The following is a 13,036-nucleotide window of genomic DNA, read 5'->3' as shown; positions in this document are numbered from 1 at the left end:
AACTTTGCCAGGTAAGGAGGCAGAGGTATGATGCTTGGCAGAAGGAGTATCTAACAAGCTTGCATGTTTGACAGAAGCAGCAGCCACGAAGAATGAAAATTTTAAAACACAAGGAGCAAGTTCAAAAGATAGGACATCTGAGTGAACTTTGTAGAGTTTATGAGCAGTTCAAATTTACTAGTGCAAAAAAATATATATGGAGTTCTTGGTAATGAGGTGAAAATAGCTTATAGTTGTTATTTATTATGTATTTATTATGTTTAGTATGTGTCAGTGAAGGCAAGCTTAGGAAAGACTTTGTTGTTGTTTTACCTGTTTCTAGAAACAAGTTCAATGAAAGACCTTTAATAGTATGGAAATAAGTAGATCTTATCCTGTAGGCCAGGGGAAACTTCTGAGGTAGAATGCTTTTGGCTGCAAATTCTAGAAGACCTAACAGTGGCCAAAACTATAAGAACCAGACTTGTTTTGGTTGTGCAGCGATATTATTGGATCCCACTTTTTCCTCTGTCAGCTATGCTGTTGGCAGTGTCTTGTTCATGTCTCCCTTCGTGGTTGGCTACTTAGCAACAGCTCCAAACATCATGTTATCACAAGACAGTATCTAAAGGCTGGAAGGGCTGCTTTTCTTCACATGTGTCTTTTAAATTGGGAGAAAACTCGGAAGCATGCAGGGGACTTTTTGTAATTTTTTTTTTCGGGGATGTAGTCTCGCTCTATCGCCAGTCTGGAGTCCAGTGGCACAATCTTGGCTCACTGCAGACTCCACCTCCCAAGTTCAAGCAATTTTCCTGCCTCAGCCTCCCAAGGAGCTGGGACAACAGGCATGTGCGACCACGCCCAGGTCATTTTTGTATTTTTAGTAGGGACGGGGTTTCACCATGTTGGCCAGGATGGTCTCGGTCTCTTGACCTCGTGATCTGTCTGCCTCGGCCTCCCAAAGTGCTGGGATTACAGGCATGAGCCACCGTGCTCAGCCCTTTTTGTAATATTTTATTAGCTGGGTCACACCACATGCTCCTTCCTAAACCAGGCACTGGGAAAGCAAATGTAGTTATCTGATTAGCTTAGAATAATCACTTATCCTTTGAAGCTGGGGAGGGGTATTGGGATAATAAATACCCAAATAAATTTGTGATTCTCCAGCAAGAAACAACAAGGAACTGCTCTTGGGTAGAGAGCCAGCTGTATTTGCTCTAGAAATTCATTGGAAAATTATGAGCAGGGGAGGCATTAGATTCGATTTGAGAATTAGGGCATTCTGTTCAAGGTATAAAGCAGGGATTGGCAAGCTTTTTCTGTAAAGGGCCAAATAGGAAATATTTTAGGCCATGTGGTCTCTCTCTCTCTTTCAAAAATGATTTAAGCAGCTGAAGGCCATGCTTAAATGGCCTTAAGTAGCTCTGTTGTAGTTACTCAACCCTGCCATTGTAGTGTGAAAGCAGTCATAGGTGGCAAGTCAGTGAATAGGCATGACTGTACTCTCATAAAACTTCATTGAGAAAAAACATGGTAGGCAGGATTTGGCCTGTGGTCTGCAGTGTGATGACCCATTATGTAGAGGGTAGATGGAGGATAGATGTCACCTGGGAGCATGTAGTTATTATTCACTAGGTGTTTATTATGTTCATTAGATGCCATGCACTTTTAAATTTGTGGTGATGACTGCAAGCTTCTAAAAAAATGGGTAGGATTTAGGGGAAGCATGCAGAGTAAGTGAAACTTTGCCAGGTAAGGAGGCAGAGGTATGATGTTTTCCAGAAGGAATATCTAACAAGCTTGCATGTTTGACAGAAACAGCAGCTATGAAACCTGGAAGTTTGAAAAAAAGAAAAGAAGGTGCAAAAGGTAAGACATTTGAGTGTCTCTACTCTTAACCACGTAAAGAGGCTGGGAGACAAGGGAAGCTTCAGCCATAGTTAATGCTATAGTTTCCTTGTCACAAATCCATGGAGTACATGAGACTATTACAAGGTTTTCACCCATCCATGATAAAATAAAATGATGGAGCTCCAGTTTATTCATTTGAAAATATTGGTATTGTCGGGGATGGTGGTTCCTGCCTGTAATCTCGTCAGTGTTGGAGGCTGAGATAGAAGCATCCCTTGAGGCTAGGAGGTCCAGCAGCCTGGGCAACATCGCCAGACCCCATGTCTATTTTTTCAAACACTGTAGCTGGGTGTGGTGTTCTGCACCTGTGATCCCAGCTACTTGGGAGGCTGAAGCAGGAGAATTACTTGAGCCTAGAAGTTTGAGCCTGCAGTTAGCTATGATAGCAACATTACACTGTGGCCTGGGTGGCAGAGTGAGACCCCATCTTTAAGAAAAATCAAGTCAAATAAGATAAGATACAATAAAATAAAATGTTGGTTTTTGTCTTGGAGTTATGCTTTTCTAATTTGTTTTGCTTTTTAAATAAACTTAAGAAATGACAATAATAGTTGGTTTATATAAGGCTTTCAGAAACTGGCTTCTGCCCAAATCTCCATCTGCAGCCCTTTCTCTGTCTGCTCCTTTTTCTGGCATTACTGAGCTGCTGGTGATGCCCCGTCACCATCCCTCTCAAGTAGACAAATACATACGCTCTGGGAGGCTTCTCTCCCTCTCTTGCCACTGCCTGGCATGCACTGTTTTCCTGCCCTCTGCCTCTTTTAATCTGGTGAACCTCACTGTCTAAGTCTCAGCCCAGGCATGATCTCTAGAAAAGCCATCCCTGACAGCTTTTATTCTCATTCTTTAAACCCCAGTGCCTACCACTTAGCAGGAACTCAATAAATATTTAGTAAAATAAAGACTTTATACAAAGATGATTGCTACAGTCTAGCAACAAAGGGGATAGACATGCAAAGACATGATGTGCAGCTCAGATGGTGAAGTGACACTAGAAAAATGGACAAAGTACTAAGGGAGCCCCAAGGAAGGAGACACCTGTGTATGTGGAGAAAGATAGCCAGATTCAGGGAGGACTTCACATAGCATTTTGAGCCTTTTTTCCTTTTTTTTTTTTTCTGTTTTTGGAAACAAGTTCTTACTCTGTCACCCAGGGTGGAGTGCAATGGCATGATTGAGACTCACTGCAAACTGTAACTCCTGGGCTTAAGGGATCCTCTTGCCTCAACCTCTTGTGTAGCTGGGACTACAGGCACACACCACCATGCCTGGCAAATTTTCTATAGAGTCAGGGTTTCACTATGGTCTCCAGGCTGGTCTTAAACTCCTGGCTTCAAGCAGTTATCCCACCTGGGCCTTCCAAAGTGCTGGGATTATAGGTGTGAGCTACTGTGCCCAGCCTACATTCTGAGTCTTAAAACACAAAAATAAATTTGTCAGAATAGTAGAGGAAAACATTTCAGATGTAAAAAACAGGGTGTACACTATAAAGGTATAATGGTAACAAAAATTTTGCAAATTATTAGTAAATAACAACTCACTTAGCATGTTGTTAAAAAGATACTATTATGAAGTAGACAATAGTAAAGTGTTACTTTATGTGTTTTTACTGTATTTTGAAATTGTGTTTTGTTTCCAGCCGCTTTGTTTATTTATGTTGGGTGGAATAATTTGTGGGTGACCCTGAGACTTTTGCATGGCTTGAACCTGCTGATATCTAGTGTCTCCCCAAGTGATTTGTTAAAGTTTTAGATAAGTAGAAGTGTTTCTTAAAAATGTAAATATTCCAGTAAACATTAAGCTTCATTTAAACTCTCAATTTATAAAAGAAAAGTATATGTTATTTTGTATCCATTTTTATAAAGATTATGCTCTTTATTCTAAGTCATTCATTTTAACTAAACATATGGATTTGTCAGCAGAACACTACTTAAAATTCGCTTCAGAAGAAAAGCAAGAAAGGCTTGAAAGAAGTGAGAATAAGCAGCCACAGGTATATAACAATTTAAATTTCTGGTTTAATATTGGTTTGTTTGTTTTTATTTAATAACATAGCATAGTCCAAATGAAGTGACCTTTTAGACTATTCTTTTAGAATCCAACAGAGTGTAATTTCATATTGAATTTTAAACAATTTAGCCAGTTATAAAATTTAAAATATTCTTACAGTCTGTAGTAACTCATAGCTATCTGTACTCTTGGAATTGAGGCCAGAAATTTCCAGAACTCTCTTTGCTCTTTTATTTTTATAATCTTCTTCATGATAAAGAAGGTAACATCAAAAATTGAGTTGTATTACTAAGCAAGAGAAATTATGAACAATTGAACAGTGATGGCCACTGAGTTCACCTCATGTTAAAGGAGTCATCATTCCCAGTGGTTCAAACTTTGCAGTTTTATGTTGCTGGTCACCAGTGCTGAGGTTAAAGCCTTCGTCTGTTTTTTGGTTGCTGGTTGTCTTCGATGTCTATGTTCAGGGAGAGGATGGGATCATAAAATCAACACAACTGCCTATTGAGAGAATTATGCCTTCCAGAATGGACTTTGGTGTCAAGGTGCAAACATAACTTTCTTGTTTTAACATAAATAGAAAATGCTATTAAAATTTTTTAACCCACTGCTGCTAGTGGAGCTTAGAATATATTAGACCTGGATATAAGCAGATAACCTATCTAGATAACACTATCATATTACAGTATAGCATTTGAAGTAGAATCTAAAAATTTTCTTCTCTTTCTGATTGGTATTCATTTTGGCTTCTAATAATTTAGCATTTGCCTACTCTTTAGTTAATCCTCAGAAATATGATTTCACTGTACGGGTTCACTATTTAGGGTATGCTGAGGTAAAAATCCTTTCAAGAGAGAAGCCTTTAGAATACTACATATCATCTATGAACCCATTTCTGTGAGATTTAATTGATAATGAATTAAGTTTACTCCAAACAAACAGTGAGAGTTAAACTTCCTGGTTCATGTTTTTCTCCTATATTAAGCCAAGGCAAATTATTTTTTACTTCTTAGTTATAATCCAGTTACTTAGGGGTAGTAAAACATAGATTAAGTTTCACAGTTCAATTTTAATTATTTTCTATTTTTTCTTTGTTCATACTTAACTGAGAATAAAGTTAATTTTAAAACATGAACCCTGTGCAGCACACCAACATGGCACATGTATACATATGTAACAACATATACCCTAAAACTTAAAGTATAATAATAATAAAATTAAAAAAAATAAAAAAATGAAAAATAAAACATGAACCCTGTCAGAAAAGACATCTGAGAAACAAAAGGAGCAAATTAATTTTCCACTTTTGCACCTGCAAAAAAATGTCTCAAGAACCAGAACTGAGTAAGAATTGTAATAAAGAGGAAATATCTGTATATTCAGGACTTCTTTTAAAATTCATTACAATGCCGGGCACAGTGGCTCACACCTGTAATCCCAGCACTTTGGGAGGCTGAGGTAGGCGGATCACCTGAGATCGGGAGTTCGAGACCAGCCTGACCAGCATGGAGAAACCCCGTCTCTACTAAAAATACAAAATTAGCTGGACGTGGTGGCGCATGCCTGTAATCCCAGCTACTCGGGGCGCTGAGGCAGGAGAACCGCTTGAACCCGAAAGGCAAAGATTGCGGTGAGTCAAGATCATGCCATTGCACTCCAGTCTGGGCAATAAAAGTGAAAGTCCATCTCAAAAAAAAAAAAATTAATTGCAAAAAAGTTCAACTGAAGATTGGCGAAAGTTTGGAAAAATTCAAAATTACTGTTTGTCCTGAGGAAGAGCTCTTACATTGTAACTCTAAAGAGGGACACACTTAAAGGGAGTGTCCCATAATCTGATGAATCCTATCCCTGATGGTGAGGAAGCAGATGCACCTGGAGTGTCTAACTCTGTAGTATTCCAGGCATTGCCTGAACAGAAGGAGCCCATCTCACTCAGGTCTTGTCGTTGCATTTATACTCTGGGTCCCTCCAACACACTTGCCAGTCATCTTCTAAGCTTTATTCAAATGAAAATAAATCAGACTGTAAAAATTATAACAAACCAGACATGTAGACTGTTTCTCACAGAGATGAAGAAGAAAGAGAATTGTTGTAATGACACAGAAATCGAAAAATTAAGGAACCTAGTAGTTATGGTTGAAATGAAAGAAGACCAAGAGTTTGATATGCCAATGACAAGAAAATATCACCTAAAATACCACAGATTGGAAATTAGACCTTAGACACTGGACTCAGTCTAGACATCCAAAAAGTCTTTTTGATTTGTGGTTTGCTCACTCCAAAGAATGGAAGCATGTGATACGGATAGAAAGCCACAGTATTTCTGCTGTTACAGACACTAACCAATACAGCGCTTGTTCCACAAGCTGTATGGAACTTAGAAGCTCTTCTAAAGCTTAGAAGATGACTGGCAAGTGTGTTTCAGGGACCCACATATGACAGTTCCACTGCTAATATCTATAAAAGCATGAAACCTGAATTAGAAAATGTGAGTTATTCTCCACCACATAGTGACAGAACATCAAAAGCATATCTAGAAGAAGACTTACAGCAAGATATGCAAAGGCTTAAGAATGAGATGGGCTTGTTAAAAGTAGAGTTCCTGGCTTTGAAGAAAAAAAGTTCAACTATAAAAAGAAAGAGGTTCCCTTGCTGCTTCTCGTGTTATAGGTTATCTGATTCATTCTGGTTTTCTACTCAAGAAAATCTCATGTGTATAGTTACAGTGGAGTTATCTAAATGTGTAATTATGTGTCAAAGTAGATTAGTGCTGCTATTTAAATGACAGTTCTAGAAAACATTCTCATAATCTTTCCTCATTCATCAACCTAAGTCTCACTATGAGTCTTCCAAGTGGCATATGGGCTGGGAAAATTATTTAGCCGTATACCATGTGACCTTCTGAACCAGATAAGCATAAGGGAAATTGCTAAAGAAATAACGTCTAGATTCTTTTTTCTATATTCATTTAAAGATGAATTACATTTATTTAAATGATAAAATGGTAAAACAATGGGAGGGAAGCAATGACTGAGAAAAGACATGAAAATGTAGCTGACCTTGAGAGTTGCAACAAATATTCCCAGCCAAAGAAGTCCGTTTAATGTGCTTTCATGCATGCAAATTTGTCTGTTTGACTCAAACTGTTTAAACTTATACTTCCATCATGGCCACTTTAAATATTTTTGGAAAAAAATACACATACTTTCACATATTTAAAAAAATCACCACTCTCCAATGTTTCTGTTGAATCCGACTTTTACATGATGTTGTTTAATAAAATATGGTAGGTGTTGACATGTATGATTTTATCATATAAGTAGCATAACTCTTCAGCCAGAAATTTAGCATTTGGCTCTATAGTAGAAGGCAGAGTCCTGTACATTGTGTTGTAAAGATACACAAAAATCTAGAGATTTTCCTCTTTCAAAGTAAAAGCAGATGAGGCCCCCCACCACCCTCTGAGCCATTAAATAGCTTTGCCAAAACACACTTTTAATTTATTTGATGAATTTGATGTATTTATCTGGTAATTTATGCAATTCAGCGATATGTAATTGTATCTTCCCTTTTGGTGCCATGAAATGCTAGGTAATGCCACCTTAGGAGCTTTGGGTGAGTTACTCAATATTTCTTGGTTTTACTTCCATTATCAAGTAGATAATGGGGCTAGAGTGGGCAACTATACTGTATATCTTCCAGCTATAAACTTTTGTGGTAATTGAATGTAAACTTGAGGAACATCTCATTTTCCAGGATTCTGCACTAGCAACTCAGCAGTTTCACTCGGCTCCTTGTGTTGTGGCTAACTTTGGTTCCTCTATTTCAGTGAGCACCTTCACTTTTGTGATATCCCAGGAACCAAATGAAAAAATGAGGAGAAAAGAATAGCTTAGTGCAGAAAAGGGAAAGCTTCTTTTCTGTTTCTGAAGCCCCACAAGGTCACATCCTCTCAATCTGGCTATTTCATGGAGAATCCAGGTGATAAAGGCAGAAGACACATTTTATGCCTGTGTCTTTTTGTTTCTCTGTTTTTGTGTTGATATATTTACACCACAGAAGTAACTGTGATCTGATGGAGAACTAGAAGTAGAGTCAGAAGCCCTGAGGAAAATCCTGCAGCTTGCTTATATTTTTAACCTTGCTTTTTTAAGGATTGTGATAACTAAACAAGTTCATCAATGTATGTATGTAGAAGTGCTTAGTATTATATCTAGATTTATGATTTAGTAAATGTAATTCTTACAACTGACTAAAAAATATTGAGTAAACTCACAATAGAATATGATCAGGGAAACAGAGCTTTGAAAACTTTGAGAGATTTTATCTGTCCAAATAGACATGGAGATGGAGGTAAAGCTCTTGCTGTAGGGTGGTGTCTGGGTTAGATATCAGAGTATAAACACAATTTTCTTTTTCCAAGATTTTAATTTAGCCAGATTTTTTAACATTTAACTTTACACTTTGAGTTTGTTGTAATTCAGAGAAAGACTTTTCCAATTCTGATATTCTTAAAAGTTCTCGAGAGAGAGAGAGAGAGAGTGTGTGTGTGTGTACTTTTATGGATTCATTGACTTCAAATAAATTTTTGAACTTTTTGAAATGTATGCTCTCTAAGGTTCCAGGTTTTGCTTCACCTTTTTCTCCAGTTGGATATCCACTTACAGCAACTTTTAATTGCATGAATGTACAGGTTGTTCTTTCACTTCAGAAATAACCGTGATATGTTATTTTATTGAGTGCTAGCTAAAAATTTGTTTTGTTTTATTTAGGAGTCTCAAAGTTATGGAAAAAAGAAGGATGTGAAGTATGGAAATTATATGTTGAAGAGAGACATTGCCATGCTCAAACAGGACTTATACGCAATAAAAAATGACAATCTCAGAAAGGAAAAAGAATAGATTCAGGAAATTAAAAGTATTACAGAAGGAAATGCTAACTTTGAAAAGAGTATAAGACTCAATGAAGAAATGATAACAAAAACAATGGCCCAGTATTCACAAGAGCTCAATGATCTGAAAGCTGAGAATACAAGGCTGAATTCAAAATTGGAGAAGGAAAAACACATCAAAGAAAGACTAGAAGCTGAAGCTGAATCCCTGCATTCTAGCCTGGCCACTGCTATAAATGAGCACAACGAAATTTTGGAAACAAAAGACCTGGAACTAGTTTTACGGAGAGCAGAAAATGTTTCTGGACATGAAAAAATGGGTTCTAATATTTCTCAACTAACAGATAAGAATGAGTTGCTTACTAAACAACTTTCTAAAGCTCTGTTGAAGTTCAATACCTTAAAAGATAAGCTCCATGAGACAAGAGATGCTCTCAGGGAAAAGACATTGGCTTTAGAAAGTGTACAGATGGACCTAAAGCAAGCGCAGCATCAAATAAAGGAAATGGAGCAGATGCATCCAAATGCGGAAGCTAAAGAGAGTCAATCCATTGGAAAGCAGAACTCTTTAGAGGAGAGAATACGTCAACAAGAACTCAAAAATCTCTTGCATGAACAACAACTAAAGGATGCTCATAAGGAAGGCAATAATAAAGAGATAGTCATTAATATCAAAGGAGACTGTCTTGAGAAAGGAAAGATCTTTAGAAGAATTTTTTCTTTAGAAGAAAAAAATAAGGAATTAATAAATGAATACAATTATTTAAAAGAAAAACTGTTTCAGTATGAAAAAGAAGAAGCACAGGGAAAAGTAAGTATGAAGCAAACTATTTTTAACCTTCTAGAAAGAAAATTTAAACATTTCATTCTGGCTATATGTTGAACCTAGTTCAATGTGAAAATAAATAGATGAAAATGTGTTTACCATACTGTCTAATTCCATTTACATGAATCATCCAGGAAATACATGTATAGGGACAGAAAGAAGATTAATGTTTGTGTAGGCCTGGGGCTGGAAATGGGTCGTGACTGCTAATAGGCATGAGGGATTGTCCTGGAGTGATGAAAATGTTCTAAAGTTGGATTGTAGAGATGGTTGCACGACACAGTAAATTTACTAAAAATCTTTGAACTGTTTGTTAAAACAGATAAATTCTATAAATCATATTTCAGCAAAGCTGTTTTAATAAAAATCATATTTCAATGAAGCTGTTTTAATAAAAAACCAAAAAAAGTGTGTTTACTGTATCAGCTTGGAAACGTACTTTGTTTCCAGGAAATAAAAGGTAGAGCTGACAGGTGCTTTCCTTTGAGTAAAGACGTTATGTCACCTATGAAATTTTAGTAGATACAGAGCAATGTTGATAAGGTATGTAGTCTTATACTACTGAAATAACAAATTTAATGTCTTTATGTTGCCACATTTTAAGACCATAATGAAGCGGGTAAGTGGAAATGCTTGTACCTGAAATTTGTATTTTGAAATTAAGATACAATTAAGTGAGCCGCTTTGACACTTAATTCTAGATTTCCCAGATGAACTGAAGTGTGTTGCTGTGTCTTGTGATGCTTTTCCTTCAGTGGCTCTCTCTTTTATGTATTTTAGTTGGTATAACTTTGTTTTTTTCATACCAATGTGTGAAAATATGTCAGTCTCACATTATGTATTTTTCTGACCACTTAGTATTTTAAAGGTATCTACTTGTTATAAAATCACAATTTGGAATAAATGTGGTAAATTTTAGCAAAAAATATTTGATGTAATGATCCCACTGCTAGGTATTTATAATTTACTGTGAATATTTTTTATGAATAATTAGCTCATAATTTACATTTTAAGTCTCAATGACTATCATTTGGATATAACTCTTTCCAGTGCAAAGATACTTGTAGCTGTCTGTGATTTATGAGTTTGACATTGAATCCCCATTTTCAGACTAGTGAGGGGTGGCAGAGTTCACAGAGAGTGGGATTGAAGTGAGTACGGGACAGAGTTGTAGGAGCTGAGGTCAGGGAGGGAGGTAGAATCCGTGTTACCTAGGGCCTTGAAGGCCGTTGGAATTTTACTTTTATTCTGTGATAGGAATCTGTTGGAAGGATTTCAACAGGTGACTGAATATGTGAGGAACTCAGGTTGAGTTCAGGGTCTAAGATGAATGAATAGCGGGCTGAATCAATCTGTCATGTAAAAGAATACCGATTTTGCAGGAAGATAACACTTCCTATGTCCCTCACTGAATTCAGTAATAAAGAAGAATGTGTACATATGAGGAAAAGAAAGTGAATCTGTGTATGCAGTAATAATTTTCAAAGTATGTATGCTAGAGTTAAATATTATTAACATAATTTAATAATAAGGCACTTTATAAAATTGGTAACAAAAATATTTTAAAAGGTGATTGTGAGACAACTTCAAGAAGAACTGGCCGATCACCTTAAAAAATTTTCTGTGTCAGTCTCCACTGGAAGGTACATCATATTGTCATATTAATTTGGATGAGACATGGGCTTCAAAGAAGAAATTATTTCAAGTAGGAAGTCAAGTATGTATGGAATTTAACAGGTAGACAGTTAATCTGTAGCTGGTTGAATAATATAAAGTGTTTTAGGATACTAATTTCAGTGGACAGCTTGATTTTGTATTTTCATTATAATTAATTATTACAATTTTATTATCTTTATAATGTACTTATTTCTTCAACTCTGGCTCTTGTTCTGCCATTTTGAAAAATAGTTGCCTATGTTTTCTCTTACAATATTTACTCTTGGGAAAGTTGAGAATGATACATCATTCTTCACAGAAAATTGACTTTTTCCTGTTAAACAGTATTTTTAGATAATTTCCTTATTGCCTGGGTAAGACAAGCCAGATTAAGTCAGAGGAGAATGTTTAATGGAATATTCCAGAAAGTTGTCTTATTTCTTCACTTTTTTGAATGGACACAGAAGCTGTGCCTATTCATTTCATGGATTCTAGGTTAACTTGTACAAAAGGCCATCATACTGTTCTTTGAAATGCACACGTTTTAATTTACAAACTACTTGAAAAGTTAGGCATTGCCTTCATCTTCCTTTCATTTAAAATATACTGTAATGGCATAGAAATATTCAGATCTGATCGAGTATGTACATTCAAGCAGAGAGCTGAGAAAATGATCTTGATCTTACTATGAGATTTTAAAAACAGTTTCACTGAGAGATAATTCACATGTCAGACAGTTCAACCATTTAAAATGTACAACTCAGTGTCTGTTAGTATATTCACAGCGTTGGGTAATCATCAGCACAATCAATGCTAGAATATTTTCACCACTCTCAAAAGCAACCCCACATCTCTAAGCCATGACTGCAACCCCACTCGATGTCTCTCCACCTACCCCAGTTGTAGGCAACCACCATCCACTTTTGTCTCTGTAGATTTGTATGGTCTGCATGTTTTATATACACAGAGTCATACAATATGAAGTCCTTTCTGACTGGCTCTTTCACTTAGCAGAATGTTTTCAGAATTTTATCCATGTTGTAGCACCTATGTAGTTTATTCCTTCTTATTGTCAAGTAATAGTCTATTTCATGGCTGCACCAGTTTTCCATTCATTCATCAGCTGATGGACCTTTAGGTTGTTTCCACTTTTTGGCTATTATGAAAACAGCTGTTGTGAACATTCATTTACAGGTTATTGTATGGACATATGTTTTTATTTCCCTGCCATTAGACTTTATCCTCAGAGTTAACTGGGCAGATGTCAGCACCAGTTTTACCCATGCTGTCCTTCCTGCCTTCTCAGTTCCTGCTCATCTAGCCTCATTCATTCAGACCTGGCTGGCAATTTCCTCTTCACGAAGCTTTCTCTGACCTGACTCTCACTGACCTTACGTCTCAGCACTTGTTGCCCAGTCTGCAGCCCTTAATTTGACATGGCTTCTATTTTTAATGGAAGATAATTTTGTCTCATCATAAATTTGCTTAAAGGGAAAATAATATCTGACATGCATGTCACCTATCCTTGTATAAATTGGAAATATTTTAGCTTGGCAGCTTTCAGCATAGAACAAAATATACCATACAAATTATTTCTTCTTTGAGACATTAACACAGTAAATCTTTTATTCTAAGTGTATTTTTAGAATTAAATATGAAATTAAAACCAATTAGTCTAATAGAGGAGAATTGTTCAATCAAATGCTCATGTTTTTCTCAGTATGAAAAAAGAATCTAAATTTGCCTTCCTTCACTATGTAGCC

General features: G+C 36.4%; 2 protein-coding genes across 3 annotated transcripts in view; both read left to right on the top strand.

The window, feature by feature from the left end:
• LOC100446971 (putative ankyrin repeat domain-containing protein 19) overlaps positions 1-9,541 on the top strand; it is a 25,066-nt gene extending 15,525 nt beyond the window's left edge. The window contains exons 7-9 of one of the 2 annotated variants that reach the window (XM_054519638.2): positions 1,795-1,848; positions 3,813-3,883; positions 8,673-9,541. In XM_054519638.2, the coding sequence (XP_054375613.2) occupies positions 1,795-1,848; positions 3,813-3,883; positions 8,673-8,801 (254 nt within the window). In that variant the 3' untranslated portion in view covers positions 8,802-9,541. Of the gene's footprint in view, positions 1-1,794; positions 1,849-3,809; positions 3,884-8,672 lie in introns of both variants that reach the window. The other variant, XM_063714011.1, reaches the window with a different exon arrangement.
• LOC134759735 (ankyrin repeat domain-containing protein 18B-like) overlaps positions 8,871-13,036 on the top strand; it is a 21,205-nt gene continuing 17,039 nt past the window's right edge. Inside the window, exon 1 of the mRNA XM_063714010.1 lies at positions 8,871-9,602. Within this exon, the coding sequence (XP_063570080.1) occupies positions 8,871-9,602 (732 nt within the window). The remainder of the gene's footprint in view (positions 9,603-13,036) is intronic.

Source organism: Pongo abelii, chromosome 13, assembly GCF_028885655.2.
Source record: "Pongo abelii isolate AG06213 chromosome 13, NHGRI_mPonAbe1-v2.0_pri, whole genome shotgun sequence".
NCBI lineage: Eukaryota > Metazoa > Chordata > Mammalia > Primates > Hominidae > Pongo > Pongo abelii.
Note: the sequence above shows the minus strand (reverse complement) of the source record. Positions and strands in the feature narration are given on the sequence as shown.